Consider the following 14,540-nt stretch of genomic DNA (forward strand, 5'->3'; position numbering starts at 1 on the left):
GCTAGTTGTGCCTTGTAACACGAGAGTGAGCTTGGTATTGATTAGGTGATTAAGTAGCGGTTTTGTTGTTCTTTGTGGCTCAAGAGAGCGGGAATGACACATTAGACTTCACTCGGCCCTTGAAATACTTCCAATGACCAACCATGAATCCATGATCTAGGTGTGATTACCAATCCCTTGACGTTTACTTTTATTGATTTAAACAGTTGTTAATTAGTTGTTAAATTAGTTGTTAATTGCAATTTAGCATTTAGTTGAATTCTTAGTCGGTTAATTGATACTTGAAACATATCCCTTTTCGTTGCTTTCCGAATTGAATTTCACAATCGATCTCACACACTTTAAACCTCTAATCCTTGTGGGTTCGACCTCGACTTGTCGAGTACTACGAGTTGGTAAGTAAAATTATCAACACTAAACGAATTGAAAATCAAGGTCATATTTCATTCACTTTAAACCTCTCATCTCTGTGGGTTCAACCTCGACTTATCGAGTATTACAAGTTGGCATTTTTGCAAACAAGTTTTTGGCATGATTTTCGGAAGAGAAGGGGGAAGCCTATTCGCAAGAATCTTTGAGAGCATTTTGAAAATTCCATTAATAAGACTAATGGGTCGATAATATTTTATGTCCCTAACTCCTTTCAATTTCGGAATAAGGATCAAGAAAGTCGTGTTCAACCCCGATGAAAAATTACTCGACTTGTAAAAATCATTAAGCAGCCGAAATATATCATCCTTCATAATGTGCCATGCTCGTTATTAGAAGAACATATTAAAACCATCCGGCCCTGAGACTTTGTTATCATTACTATGCATAACAACTGAAGAAAGTTCATCCACAAAAATGGTAAAAAAAATGCAATTTGGATATTATTGCGATAAAAAATGTAATTTGGATATTATTATAAAAGTTAAAAGGTTTGGATATAATTGTAATAAGTCGTAAAGATTTGGTTTTTTTTTCCATTAGGCCTTCTGTAATTTAAGGAGGAAAGATTAGTAATTTACAGAGTTTAATATCCACAAACAAACATCAAATGGAGAGTAACATCACGCCCACTACATAGATTATCACAAACAATTGCAAATAAAAAAAAAGGCAACAGGAAGGAGGACAATTTCAAAAGATGCAAAGAAGATCGACATTTCTCACTTCTCAGTATCGATTCAACGACGTCGTTCCGGGGTCCAATGTGGCAAAGATGGACTAAAATGCTTGGAGACAACTCTTGAATCCAACAGTTCCAAAATAGGAGTAAGGCTAACACATCTTGGTACTTTATACTGCCCAATTGATGCCCCCCTTGAAATTGCGTAATCCATTAATTTTTCAAAAGTACCATTCCTCACTATTCTTATCTCCAATGGCCCAATTGAGTTGCCAGCAGCTCGCAATTGTCTGTAAACCGAGTTAAATGACTCTTCCATTGCTAAACAGCACTGGCTCAATACTTCCTCAGTTGGCGAGTTAGCTAAATCTTTCACAAGCAATTCCCAGTATATCACATAATGACCTGGAATTAGTTTTGTTTCAATACAACTAGTGTACTCCTCCACAGAAGTATTGTATTCACCCAGCAATAATGAAGCAGTTTCGATGGCTTTCTGCAACTCAGATTCATCAGTTTTATCTAAATCGACACTTAGTAATACATTTTTTCTTTTCATGAATTTAAAATGTGGAGCTGCATTGTAGAAACCAGTGACCCGAAGTATATCTCCTACTCTGTATCGGTTTAAACAGGCGTAAGTAGTGATAACAAGCTCATATTCCTTACCAACTTCAACATCGGCAAGATCCACAAGACGTGGAGGAGAATCGCGAGAAAGAGCCGAAGAAGATGACTGTTCGTGCGGTAAGAATTCAAAGTAAGCCATGTTTGGCAATATTGTGTAAGAAACTTCGGATGGTTTCACCATTGGTTTAAGGTTAACACCAAAGAAGCATTCGGAAGACCCGTATGAGGTGCAAGCTATAGGCAAACCGTTACTATAATATTCAAGAGTCGGTATATATTGAGCCATCGTGCCGGTAATGATAACATCTGGGTATATCATATTAGGCCAAATTCTTGCTATGATACCTTTCCAATTCTTATCTGAGCATTCTTTCGTAATGAACTCTGCCAGTTCTTTATTTGATTTCAAGATTTTTGCCATGCATTCTCTAATTGATGAGTCCGTAACTTTAGGGTTTAACGTACCAGTGCAAATATCATCTGCTAATTGCATCCAATTGAGTTGAAGAAACCGAATGGCTTGAAGAAACCCAGAAGCAAACATTGCTCCAGCTCGAAGAACTTCTTGGCGCATAATAAGGCCGCAAAGCATTTGAGCGTACATGCTTTGGAAAGCATCCGAGCAAAGAATGGCCTCGTTCGGGCTAGTGTTATCATTGTTCGGATCAAATGGCCTGTTCTTGAAGTGCTCGCTTTTGTAGTAGCTTGTAAGTGCTGGACGAGCCAATAACCCTCCCTTTGTTTTTGTTTCTGACCTCACAAACAAGAAATACATACCCTTCCCTTTGTCCAAACCAGGCACATAGCTGCAGCAAGCAATTCTTATAAGTTATAAAGAAACAAAATTTAATACTATTGATTCCTTCATTTGATCAAACAAGGTTAAACTTTTCCATGGATCTTCTAGTTTCTATTTTTCTAAAAACTTCTCAAGTATATAGTGAATTTTTTTAAAGCTGTTGGTAATTTTTGTTAAGAATCACCGACTTACTTTTCTAATTCTCTACTATTCTAGAATTTTGTACTTCTAGATATAATAAATGCTAGAAAAGGTAACTAGGAAACACCTAGAAATTACCTAACCGACTTAGAGGAGCCTATAAATATAAGGGTGTTGCCATATTTTGTACATATAAGAAAGCAATCAAAGAATAGTGAGTGGGTGTGTGTATTAACGTGTACAAGAGTGTGTGAGTGTGCATAGAAAGTGCAAGTCTTGTAAAAGTTATATTTAGTTCAATAAAAATATTTTCTTTTAATTAAGTCCTCCTAGTTCTAACAAGTGGTATCAGAGCAGGACGGTCAGGGACCGGTTCGAGAAAAGGTCGAGCAAACAATCCGGGATCGTGGTACGTTGAATCGCTGCAAGCACGCAGTCAGAGACCGTGAAGAGTATTGGTCAGGGACCAAGTAATTTGGTTAAGTGGAGAAAATAACCAAACAAATGGCGGATTTTTCAACATCGGTGAGTACCCTTGAAAAACTCAATGCTAGTAACTATAGCATATGGAGTACTCGTATGCAATTTTATTTGCTCGGTCAAGATCTCTGGGAGATCGTCGGAGGGAGTGAAACGACACCCCCGACAAATCAAGATGACCTTAAAAGGTGGAAGGTCAGGGCCGGGAAAGCTCTATATGCTTTATCGATATCAGTGGAGGACGACTTGCTACAACATGTCAAGGATGCGAAAACGCCCAAAGAGGCGTGGGATACTCTTGCAGGAATATACACTCGGAAGAATGACGCCAAACTCCAACAACTCGAGAACGAGTTATTGTCGATAGCACAAAAAGATTTAACGGTGAGTCAATACTTTTCTAAAGTTAAATCTTTATGCCAAGAAATTTCAAAGTTGGATCCAGATAATAAAATCACGGAAACACGAATGAGAAGAATAATCACTCACGGGCTACGTCCAGAGTTCAATGCTCTCGTGACCGCAACCCGTGGTTGGTCAAAGGAACCAACTTTGAATGAATTAGAAAATGTGTTGGCAAATCAAGAGGAGTTAGACAAGCAAATGTCTAAAACCTCAATCAAAGAAGAGGAGAGAGCCCTCTTCAGTGGTAAAAATGGTAGGGATCCACAAGGTGTGAGATCTAACAACGGAAGAAGAACGCCAATACAAGAAAATTGGCGAAGACAACAAGGAAGGAGCTCGCAACAAGGGGGAGCTCAACTAGAAACCAACAATGATCGATGAGAGGAGACGAGACGACGTACAAATAATCAATGCTTCGTTTGTGGCAAACGAGGACATTATGCTCGTGATTGTTGGTATAGAAAAGTTGAAGGAAACATCGCATCCACACACCCACAGGTGGAAATTGACGAGGAGTTAGATTTTCAAGCATCTGCCGCGGTGAGTGATAATATTGTCAATTATGAAAATGATTGGATTTTAGACTCCGGATGCTCCAATCATATGAGTGGAGACAAAGAAAAATTTCTAAGCATGTCGGAGTATAAGGGAGAACGAGTGGTAGTTACAGCTAACGACTCGAAGTTGCCTATCACTCACGTTGGCAAGACAATGGTAGTGCCCCGATATAATTCTAAAGAAGTACCATTGGAAAACGTACTTCATGTACCCGGGATGAAGAAGAATCTAATATCAGTGTCGCAACTCACATCTTCGGGGAACTATGTGGTGTTCGGACCTAAAGATGTGAAAGTGTATCGAAACTTAAGATTACCAAGTAAACCATTGATGGAGGGACGAAGGCTAAATTCTGTCTACGTAATGTCTGCTCAAACGGCATACGCAGACAAGATGAGAAAAAATGAGACGGCTGACTTGTGGCATGCACGCCTAGGACACGTGAATTATCACAAGTTAAAGGTGATGATGCAAAAGTTTATACTCAGGGGACTTCCTCAACTAAATGTTCGAGAAGACACTGTATGTGCTGGCTGCCAGTTCGGGAAAGCGCATCAGCTACCATATGAGGATTCCGAGTATAGAGCGAAGGAGCCGCTCGAACTAGTCCATTCAGATGTATTTGGTCCGGTGAAGCATCCATCAATTAGTGGCTTTCGGTACATGATTACTTTGATCGATGATGTATCAAGGTACGTTTGGGTTTACTTTATGAAAGAAAAATCGGAGGCATTGCGAAAATTTATTGAGTTCAAGGAGACAGTAGAACAAGAACTTGGTAAAAGAATACGGTGTTTGCGTACCGATAATGGGGGAGAATATACATCACGTGAGTTCTCAAAATATTTGCAAGATTGCAAGATAAGACGTCAGTTGACCTGTCCAAACACTCCACAACAAAATGGAGTGGCGGAAAGAAAGAATAGACATTTAGCGGAAACATGTAGAAGCATGTTACACGCGAAGAATGTTCCACCCCGGTTTTGGGCAGAGTGTATGAAGACAGCTGCTCACGTGATCAACAGACTACCACAAGTGCCGATTGGATCTGTTTCACCCTATGAAAAGCTCAAGAATATAAAACCCACTGTAAGTCATTTTCGAGTTTTCGGATGCGTGTGCTATGTTTTCGTACCTGATCATTTGCGGAGCAAATTTGATAAGAAGGCGTTGAAGTGCTTATTTGTGGGGATGACAATGAAAGAAAAGGGTGGAGGTGTTGTGATCCAAATACAGGAAAATGCTATACATCAAGGAATGTCATATTCGATGAAACTTCCTCGTGGTGGTCTTCTCAAGGAATAGTGCTTCCTGACTCCAAAGAGATTGAGGAGAGGTTACAAGAAAAGCCTCAAAAAAACAAGGTGATCGAGCAGAGTACTCGAGAAGTGGAGTTAAGAGAAGAAAATACAAGAAGTCAATCCCCAAGAAGGGCTAAATCTCCGTGGCGCACAGGAGTATATCGAAGGACACCTGAAGAAGAACGACCAAGCCAACTCGAGGATGATATTCAAGAAGAAATCCCAGTGGAACGTGAAGTACAACTTAGACGGAGCGAGAGACAAAGGAAACCGAATCCTAAATATGCGAATGTGGCACTAATCGAGAATGACAATATGAAAGAGCCTGCAATATTTGAAGAGACAGTCTCAAGCGAAAAATTAAAAATGAAATACGAGAAGACTGAAGATCAAGTTGGCGACATATTCACTGAGGGGCTAAAACGTGCAAAGTTTGAAGACTTTAAAAAGCGACTTGGTATGGTAAGCAAAGAAGAGTTTAAAGAAAGTAGTCGTTGAGGGGGAGTGTTAAGAATCACCGACTTACTTTTCTAATTCTCTACTATTCTAGAATTTTGTACTTCTAGATATAATAAATGCTAGAAAAGGTAACTAGGAAACACCTAGAAATTACCTAACCGACTTAGAGGAGCCTATAAATATAAGGGTGTTGCCATATTTTGTACATATAAGAAAGCAATCAAAGAATAGTGAGTGGGTGTGTGTATTAACGTGTACAAGAGTGTGTGAGTGTGCATAGAAAGTGCAAGTCTTGTAAAAGTTATTTTTAGTTCAATAAAAATATTTTCTTTTAATTAAGTTCTCCTAGTTCTAACAATTTTTTGAACTAATACCTGCTATTAAAAACTCTATTTTTTAGGGTTAAAGATTCTGAGGGTCACTCAACTTTCGCCAGGTTGCAAAATGGTCACTCAATTTCAAAACGTTACAAAATGGTTACTATACAATTAAAAAACGACTTCCGACGGTTTCTAAATATATTCCGACCATTTTTTTCTTACATGGCAGCCGGAGTTCGATTCACTCTTGCACCTTTTTGGCATGTCATACTATAATTTTATAATTTGCCCCGTCAATTCGACACATCATCTTCTACTTCATTCAAAAAAAATAAACCTTACTACCTCATTTTCTCCATCTTGCAGCCGCCACCACCTCTACCTTCACCTCCAAGTGCCGCCACCACCTCCTGCCTTCAGACCAACACCACCTCCTGCCTTCAGACCGACACCACCTCTACCTTCACCTCTAAGCGCCGCCACCATCTCTAGCCTTCAGACCACCACCACCTCCAGCCTTCAGACCACCACCACCTCCTGCCTTGAAACAAACGACGAAGAGAGGCTCTTTGTCTGGAGACGAATCCAAACGAAGAGAGAGATCTCTTCGTCTGATTTAAAATAGACGAAGAGATCTATCTTCTTCTGATTCAAACCCACACAAAAAGAGCGATCTCTCTTCATCTGGGTTTGAACCAGACGAAGAGTCTCTCTTCTTCTGATTCAAACCAGACGAAGAGAGTTTGTCTTGGACGGAGAGCGACTGCTAGGGCGACGCCGGGAAGGGTGCGCTGATGATGGGTGTAGGTGGTAGGAGATTAGGTTAATTTATTTTCCATTTTCGGTGTTTAATTCGAAAATAATGGAGGAAGGAGATGATGACATGGCAAAAGAAGAAGGGTGATTAGGACTCCGGTGCCACATAGGAAAAAATCTGGCCGGAATTAATTTAGGAACCGCCGAAGGTCGTTTTTTTATTGTACAGTTATCATTTTGTAACGTTTTAAAATTGGATGACCATTTTGCAACTTGGTGAAAGTTGAGCGACCCTCAGAATCTTTAACCCATTTTTTTGAGCTTTTTGTCCACAGCCATAGATGTTTTAATAACAGATCTAGTGTCTTAAAAAACTCTAACCTTTTAACTCATTTAATATTCTACTTGACGTTAAAAATTGATCAATTTTATCTTATTTTGTATTTTATCGTTTCAATTGTCCCTCATTTTTTTTATTTTTTCTCAATTTTTTTATTTAAATGATAAAAGCATTCAATTAATTAAATTTAAATATAAAATTCAATTTATTTTCATTTAAAAAAATACAAATAAATCCTTTATTTTTAAAAACCTACTACAAACCATAATCAAATTAAAATTAATTTAAATTTTTAATTAATTTAATTAAATATAAATAAATGTTAGACACATACAATTAATATATGCTAGACATGGACAAAAATACTGTAAATTATGTAAACTTATCTTATTTATATTATAGTAATTACAATTAAATAATTTTTTAAATTAATTATTAATTTATCAAAAAATTTGAATAAAAATAATATTAAATTAAACATTGTTTTTTTATGAAAATATTAATAATTTTATTAAATAAAATATTAATTTATTTTTAATAGAAAAGTAATTAAACCCTTTAAATTCATTTTAATATAAAAAAACAAGGACAAATATTTTTTAAAAACTGAACCAAACATACTCATATGTTGCACATGAACAAAAATATTACTAAAAGAATACAAAACGCTACAAAAATAACACGATAGCAAAAACAACGAAAAGACATTTTCTATAAGAACAAAATTTAAATATATAATATAAAGTGTTCATTTTCACAAACCAAAGGCGAAAACGTAGAATTAAATAAATTTCCTTGAACATAGGAAAAAATTCATAATGTTCTACTTACAGATTCATGATGGGCATGAGAAAACTGCGGAATAACGCGCGACGGTCCAAGTCTCCATGGATTATAGGGATCAACTTTGTCTCACCAGCAGAAGTTCCAGAGCTATAAGAAAGCAACAATTAATTAATTTAACTATATATTTCATATCTTTTCAAGAAATCAAATTCTTATTCTTACACTTGAAACAACAAAAGTCATAAATAATCGAACAAAATTCAAGAAACAAAATTATTAATGAGATACCTAGTGAGAATCTCCGTAATCGGGTGTGGAGAGAAGATGTTAGAGCGGTCACCATTAGCAATACGTTGAATATCAGGTTTAAGATCTTCATAAGCAACAACCGGAACTTTGGATTTAAAACTTTCACGATCAGTTGCTCCATTCAGATTGAATCTTTTAAAATATTCAGTTTCTGAATTACTGCTGAGAATTTCAGCAAGAAGCTTTTCTTGAACTGAATCCACATTTCTTGTCAATTCTTCAAGAAGTTGAAGAGCTTTTGCATCTTTTTCACATGCAGGTGGACCAAGTGGAGAATCCACCGCCATTGTTAGTATGTTATATTGATATTAATATATAGATGACCAGTGAATCAAGTGAAGAGTGTGTGTGTATATATATAAGTGCAAAAATATTGTAAATATTTAAATAGACTTAGTCTATCACATTATCCGTAGACTAAACTAATCATATTATAACACGTTATGTTTAAAGTTTATTATTTTTATGATATTTTATCAAATTATGTCTATTTTTGAGATTTATTTTTATTATTTTTTATACAATAAATGACTATTTTATACAATTAATTTTTTAATTTCAATTTAGAGAGGGTTATTTGGATTTAGAAGGAGAATTATGTGATACATAAGTTTAAATTGAAGATTGGATATATTTGGAGTACAATTTGGTTTTTTAGCGTTAAGGAGATTTGAAAAGCGAGAAATAAAAGAATTTTTAGGGACGAGGAGACAAATTATTTAGATTTGATTTTTGTTTGCATTAACAAAGGAGTGATTCATTATAAGTTTCATAATCCTATCTTTAGTTATAACGGGAATGATGTTTTTAGATCATTAGACTTCTTTTTTTCGCGCTAGTGTTTTTTATTTGCCTACCACTTTTTGTGGTTGAACTAATATAATTATCATTATCAAAGAAAGATTGGATATATTTTTTTTAATTTATAATTTTGATAGAGAATAACGTTCAGAGATATTTTTAAAAAATAATAAAATTCTGTTTATAAAAATATTTTGACCTATGTGATTAACTCAAGAATGATAATTATCTTTCTATACGATTACTTTAAAAATAATATTTATCTTCAAATAAAATAATTTAACAGGTTTTCGTTTTTTTTTCCACAAACTCTGTCGGCAGCTCATGATTGCAGTGATCTTCTCACCAACTAAATATGCATCCCTGTTCTGTCCTGATCTGTACAAATTAAGTTGCGTATGGAGTAACTTTAATCTATATATCTATAAAGTTGAACCCATAAATGAACTGTGATTTTGTTTTTCTTTTATACCCTTAAAAAGTTTACAAATTCAGAAGAGTATAGCTTATTCTTCATACCCTTAATAGAAAGTTTAATAATTTTTTGTCCCACATATTTATTAATTTTTCGATTCCTTTTATGTCCCTCTTAATTCTTCTTATTAAATGCAAATTGCATTGCCTCTGTTGGAAAAGAAACAACCACTACATACTAGCCACGAAATTTTTACATTTTTAAATTAAATTGTATTATTGTTTTTGATAATTTGCATTATTTTATTATGAGTTCTTTTTAAAATTTAATATTTTGACTTTCGTCGATTTCGTTAGAAAATCAAACGACAGGGTCTGCTATTTATATTTTACTTAACGTTTTAGTCCTTTCATTTTTTTTTTTAATGTTATTCAACTAAGTCAAAAAATTTACTAAAACAAATTAAACTTCATTTTATGTTTGACACAAATATAAATAAATATTATATTTATATAATATTTAATTGTTTAATAATTTTAATTTAATTTTTTGTTTCTACATTTAAATTGTTTTAATTTTGATTTTTTGATTTTTTTATACTTCATTTAATTTTTTGAGATAAAATATCAAGAATTATTTTTTCCAATATATTAAAATATTAACAAATATTAAAAAATTAATTGAAGTTATTAAGTTATTAAATTTTATTATTATTATTATTATTATTATATATATATATATATATTAAAAATATAAATTTTAAGAACCAAGCTGAATTTTAATTTTTTTTAATTAAATCCTTTTACTTGGTTGACTATCACAAAAACTAAACAAAAAAGTTAAAAAATTAACAAATATAAAAATGAAAGATTTTATCATACGGAATGTGTGTGTGTGTATATATATATATATATATATATATATATATATATATATAAAAGGATTTCATAAACAAACAAACAACAAATGGAGAGTTACATCACGCCCAATACATAGATTATCACAAATAATTGCAAATAAAGAAAAAAAAGGCAACAAAAAGGAAGACAATTTTAAAAGCTGCAAAGAAGATGGTCATTTCTCACTTCTCAGTATCGATTCAACGACGTCGTTCCGGGGTCCAATGTGGCAAAGATGGACTAAAATGCTTAGAGACAATTCTTGAATCCAACAGTTCCAAAATAGGAGTAAGGCTAACACATCTTGGTACTTTATACTGCCCAATTGATGCCCCCCTTGAAATTGCATAATCCATCAATTTTTCAAACGTACCATTTTTCACTACCCTTATCTCCAATGGCCCTATTGAGTTATCAGCAACTCGCCCTTGTCTGTAAACCGAGTTAAGCGATTCTTCCATGGCTAAACAACACTGACTCAGCACTTCGTCAGTCGGCGAGTTAGCTGAATCTTTCACAAGCAGTTCCCAATATATCACATAATGACCAGGAATTGTCTTTGTATCGGCATAACTAGTGTATTCCTCCACAGTAGTACTGTATTCACTTAACAACAAAGAACCATTTTCAATGGCTTTCTGTAATTCAGATTCATCAGTCTTGTCAGAATCAATGCTCAATAATACATTACTCCTTTTTATGAATTTAAATTGTGGAGCTGCGTTGTAGAAACCAGTGACTCGAAGTATATCTCCGACTCTATACCGGTTTAAACCTGAGTAAGTAGTGATAATAACCTCATATTCCTTACCAACTTCAACATCCGCAAGATCCACAAGATGTGGAGGAGAATCGCGAGAAAGAGCCGAAGAAGACGAGTGTTCGTGCGGTAAGAATTCAAAGTAAGCCATGTTTGGCATTATTGTGTAAGAAACTTCGGATGGTGGCACCATTGGTTTAAGGTTAACACCGAAGAGGCATTCAGAAGAGCCATATATGGGGCAAACTATAGGCAAACCGTTAGAGTAATATTCAAGAGTTGGTATATACTGAGCCATGGCCCCGGTTACAATAGCATCTAAATACTTTGTATTAGGCCAAATTCTAGTTATGATACCTTCCCAACTCTCATGTGAGCATTCTTTTGTAATAAACTCGGCAAGTTCTTGATTTGGGTTCAAGATTTTGGCCATGCATTCTCTAATTGACGAGTCTGTAATTTTTGGGTTTAAGGTACCAGTGGAAATATCTTGAGCTAATTGCTTCCAATTGAGTTGAAGAAACCGAATTGCTCTAAGAAGCCCAGAAGCGAAAACTGCACCAACCCGAAGAACTTCTTTGCGCATAATAAGGCCGCAAAGCATTTGAGTGTACATGCTTTGGAAAATATCCGAGCAGAAAATGGCGTCGTTCGGGCTAGTGTAAACATCGTACGGATCAAATGGCCTATTCTTGAAGTGCTTGCTTTTGTAGTAGCTTGTGAGTGCCGGACGGGCCAAAAGGCCTCCTGGTGTTTTTGTTTCTGCCTTCACAAACAAGAAATAAAGACCCTTTCCTTTGTCCAAACCAGGCACATAGCTGCAGCAAGCAATTCAAAAAAGTTGTAAAACAAAGAATTTTCAACTTTTGATCATTTTAATGAGTGTTTATCTCATTATATATATGTCACATCATATTATATTTACAACAAGTTAATAAACATTTGCAATAGCAAATTTTTTAATTATTACCTATTCTTTTAATCATTAAAAATTTCATATGACTAAACATTACTGTTTTCATTTTAAATTGATCAAAAAAATGGCAGCGTATGCTAGTTTTAAATCTCATGTTATACTGGTAATATGCTAGTTACTTACAGATTCATGATAGGCATGAGAAGACTGCAAAATAGTGCACGACGATCTAGCTCTTCATGTATTATTGGCATCAACTTTCTCTCACCAGCAGAAGTTCCAGAGCTATAAGAAAGCAGCAATTAAAGAATTCAAATTCTTATTTTTTCGTCGAAACAAGAAAAGTCGATTATAATCGAAGAAAAATCAAGAAAGAAAATTACGGATTATAAATTATACCTAGTGAGGAACTCGGAAACCGGTTGTGAAGAGAAGATGTTAGAGCGGTCACCATTAGCAATACGTTGAATATCATGTTGAAGATCTTCATAAGAAACAACAGGAACTTTGGATTTAAAACTAGCACGATCAGTTGCTCCATTTAGATTGAATCGTTTTAGATATTCAGTTTCGGAATTTCGGCTGAGAATCTCAGCTAGTAGCTTTTCTTGAACTGAGTTTACATTTTTTGTCATTTCTTCTATTAATTGAATAGCTTTTGCATCTTTTTCGCATGCAGGTGGACCAAGTGGAGATGAAAGACCAAAATCAACGGACATTGTTATTGTATTATGGATGTTGTAAGAGAAACTAATTTATGTGTTTTTTCTATGATGACAGATATAGATAAGTGAATGAAGCGAAGAGGTGGTATGTATATATATAGGTGTAAAAATATATTCCTTCCATTTTAATAATGTTGTCCACTTTTATAATTTTTTTTATCTCAACACTGTTATCCACTTCTAGTTATTAATAGTTTTAAAATATTTATCATGATATTATTTCTATTTAAAATTCACTCATCGACTATGTATTATTAAATATTTATTGTTTTATTTATTAAATAAAATTATAATAAAACAAACTGATTTAAATTTATAAATATTTATAGGTAAAAGGTATAAAAAACCTTCAACTTTTTTTCAAAAATACAAATCAGCCCTTTTATTTTTTTTAGGATAATTAAGCCATCTTTATTTTCAAATAGAACAAATAACCCCTTTCATCAAACATCATTACAAACACTCCTTAATAGATGACATATCTCCCAAAATTATATAAAAAAAAGTTTTAAAATAGTTTTAATGTTTAAAATATTTACTGAAAATTTGAGGGGGTAGGTGTTCCAAAAATAAAATAAAAAGGTTTATTTGTTCGATTTTAAAAAAACGAGGATTTAATTGTTCAATTTTAAAAATACTAGGGTTTAATTATACTCAAAAAAATAAAAAAGCTAATTTATACTTTTTAAAAAAAATCGAGGAATTTTGTATCTTCTACCATATTTTTAACATCAATTATATTTTTTAAATTGTGTGAAATAATAAAATGGAGGGAGTGGATAGAGTAGGTGATAACTATTTAAAGAAAAAGGAGTAAAGCTGATAACTATTAAAGAAAGGAAAAAGGGGAAAAGGGCAAATATACCTCTATCGTTTAGGATATGGAGCAAATAGACCTTCTTTAAATTTCGGATCTCAATTAAGCCCCTAACGTTTCAAAACCAGATCATATAAGCCCTTCTGTTTAACAGCATTAACGAAACGTTAGTTTCCGCTTACGTGGAATGTCCATGTCATATTATACTTGGTCAAAATAGAGCAAATATGCCCTTATGGTTTAAGGCGGGAGCAAATATGCCCCTATGGTTTACGATGGGAGCAAATAGGCCCTTTATGAATTTTTGATCTCAATTAAACCCCTGAAATTTCAACATCAGCACATCCAAGCCCCTTTAACATCGTTAACGACACGCTCTACGCTGTTATTTCATGCCTACATGAAATGTCCATATCATTTAATATCTCAGATAAAAATTTCCATGTGTTCTACCCCTTTTTTAATTCAAAAAACATTTTATCTTTTAAATAAAATTTTAGAGATCTTTTCAAACTTTTTTCATATTATATTTTTCCTCTTCGAACTAACAATCACACCATATGTATGTCTGTTCGAATCTAGTTAGGTTTAAATAGACCCGTTGTTGTAAAAAAGAACTATGTACACCATTGGTCTGAAGCCCCCACATGAAAAAAGTTTGAAAAGATCCCTAAATTTTTATTTAAAATATAAAATATTTTTTTAACTTAAAATGAGGACATGTGGAAAATTTTATCTGCGATATTAAATGATATAGAAATTTCACGTAGGCATGAAGTAATAATATAGAGTGTTTCGTTAACGATGTTAAA

General features: G+C 34.0%; 2 protein-coding genes across 2 annotated transcripts; both read right to left on the reverse strand.

Annotated features, from left to right (window-relative positions):
* Positions 1-1,031: 1,031 nt before the first annotated feature.
* Positions 1,032-8,718, reverse strand: LOC130014498 (probable indole-3-acetic acid-amido synthetase GH3.1). Its single transcript, XM_050350531.2, has 3 exons — positions 8,375-8,718; positions 8,132-8,233; positions 1,032-2,547 (listed from the first exon to the last, which is right to left on the reverse strand). Exons 1-3 carry the CDS (start codon positions 8,680-8,682, stop codon positions 1,170-1,172), a joined length of 1,788 nt encoding a protein of 595 aa, XP_050206488.1. The 5' UTR covers positions 8,683-8,718; the 3' UTR covers positions 1,032-1,169.
* Positions 8,719-10,542: 1,824 nt separating this feature from the next.
* LOC126656065 (probable indole-3-acetic acid-amido synthetase GH3.1) lies at positions 10,543-12,960 on the reverse strand. The gene is made up of 3 exons (XM_050350527.2): positions 12,586-12,960; positions 12,370-12,471; positions 10,543-12,088 (listed from the first exon to the last, which is right to left on the reverse strand). Exons 1-3 carry the CDS (start codon positions 12,903-12,905, stop codon positions 10,711-10,713), a joined length of 1,800 nt encoding a protein of 599 aa, XP_050206484.1. The 5' UTR covers positions 12,906-12,960; the 3' UTR covers positions 10,543-10,710.
* Between the last annotated feature and the right edge of the window lie 1,580 nt (positions 12,961-14,540).

Source organism: Mercurialis annua, linkage group LG7 (genome assembly GCF_937616625.2).
Source record: "Mercurialis annua linkage group LG7, ddMerAnnu1.2, whole genome shotgun sequence".
Classification (NCBI taxonomy): domain Eukaryota; kingdom Viridiplantae; phylum Streptophyta; class Magnoliopsida; order Malpighiales; family Euphorbiaceae; genus Mercurialis; species Mercurialis annua.

Bases quoted from the DNA above. Each gene is read 5' to 3' on its own strand.
- LOC130014498 (XM_050350531.2), bottom strand. From the start codon at position 8,682: ATGGCGGTGGATTCTCCACTTGGTCCACCTGCATGTGAAAAAGATGCA. The intron at 8,234-8,374 runs GTATCTCATTAA...GCTTTCTTATAG, and splicing joins ATTACGGAGATTCTCACTAG to CTCTGGAACTTCTGCTGGTG. The intron at 2,548-8,131 runs GTAAGTAGAACA...TGCTTGCTGCAG, and splicing joins CTCATGCCCATCATGAATCT to CTATGTGCCTGGTTTGGACA.
- LOC126656065 (XM_050350527.2), bottom strand. From the start codon at position 12,905: ATGTCCGTTGATTTTGGTCTTTCATCTCCACTTGGTCCACCTGCATGC. The intron at 12,472-12,585 runs GTATAATTTATA...GCTTTCTTATAG, and splicing joins GTTTCCGAGTTCCTCACTAG to CTCTGGAACTTCTGCTGGTG. The intron at 12,089-12,369 runs GTAAGTAACTAG...TGCTTGCTGCAG, and splicing joins CTCATGCCTATCATGAATCT to CTATGTGCCTGGTTTGGACA.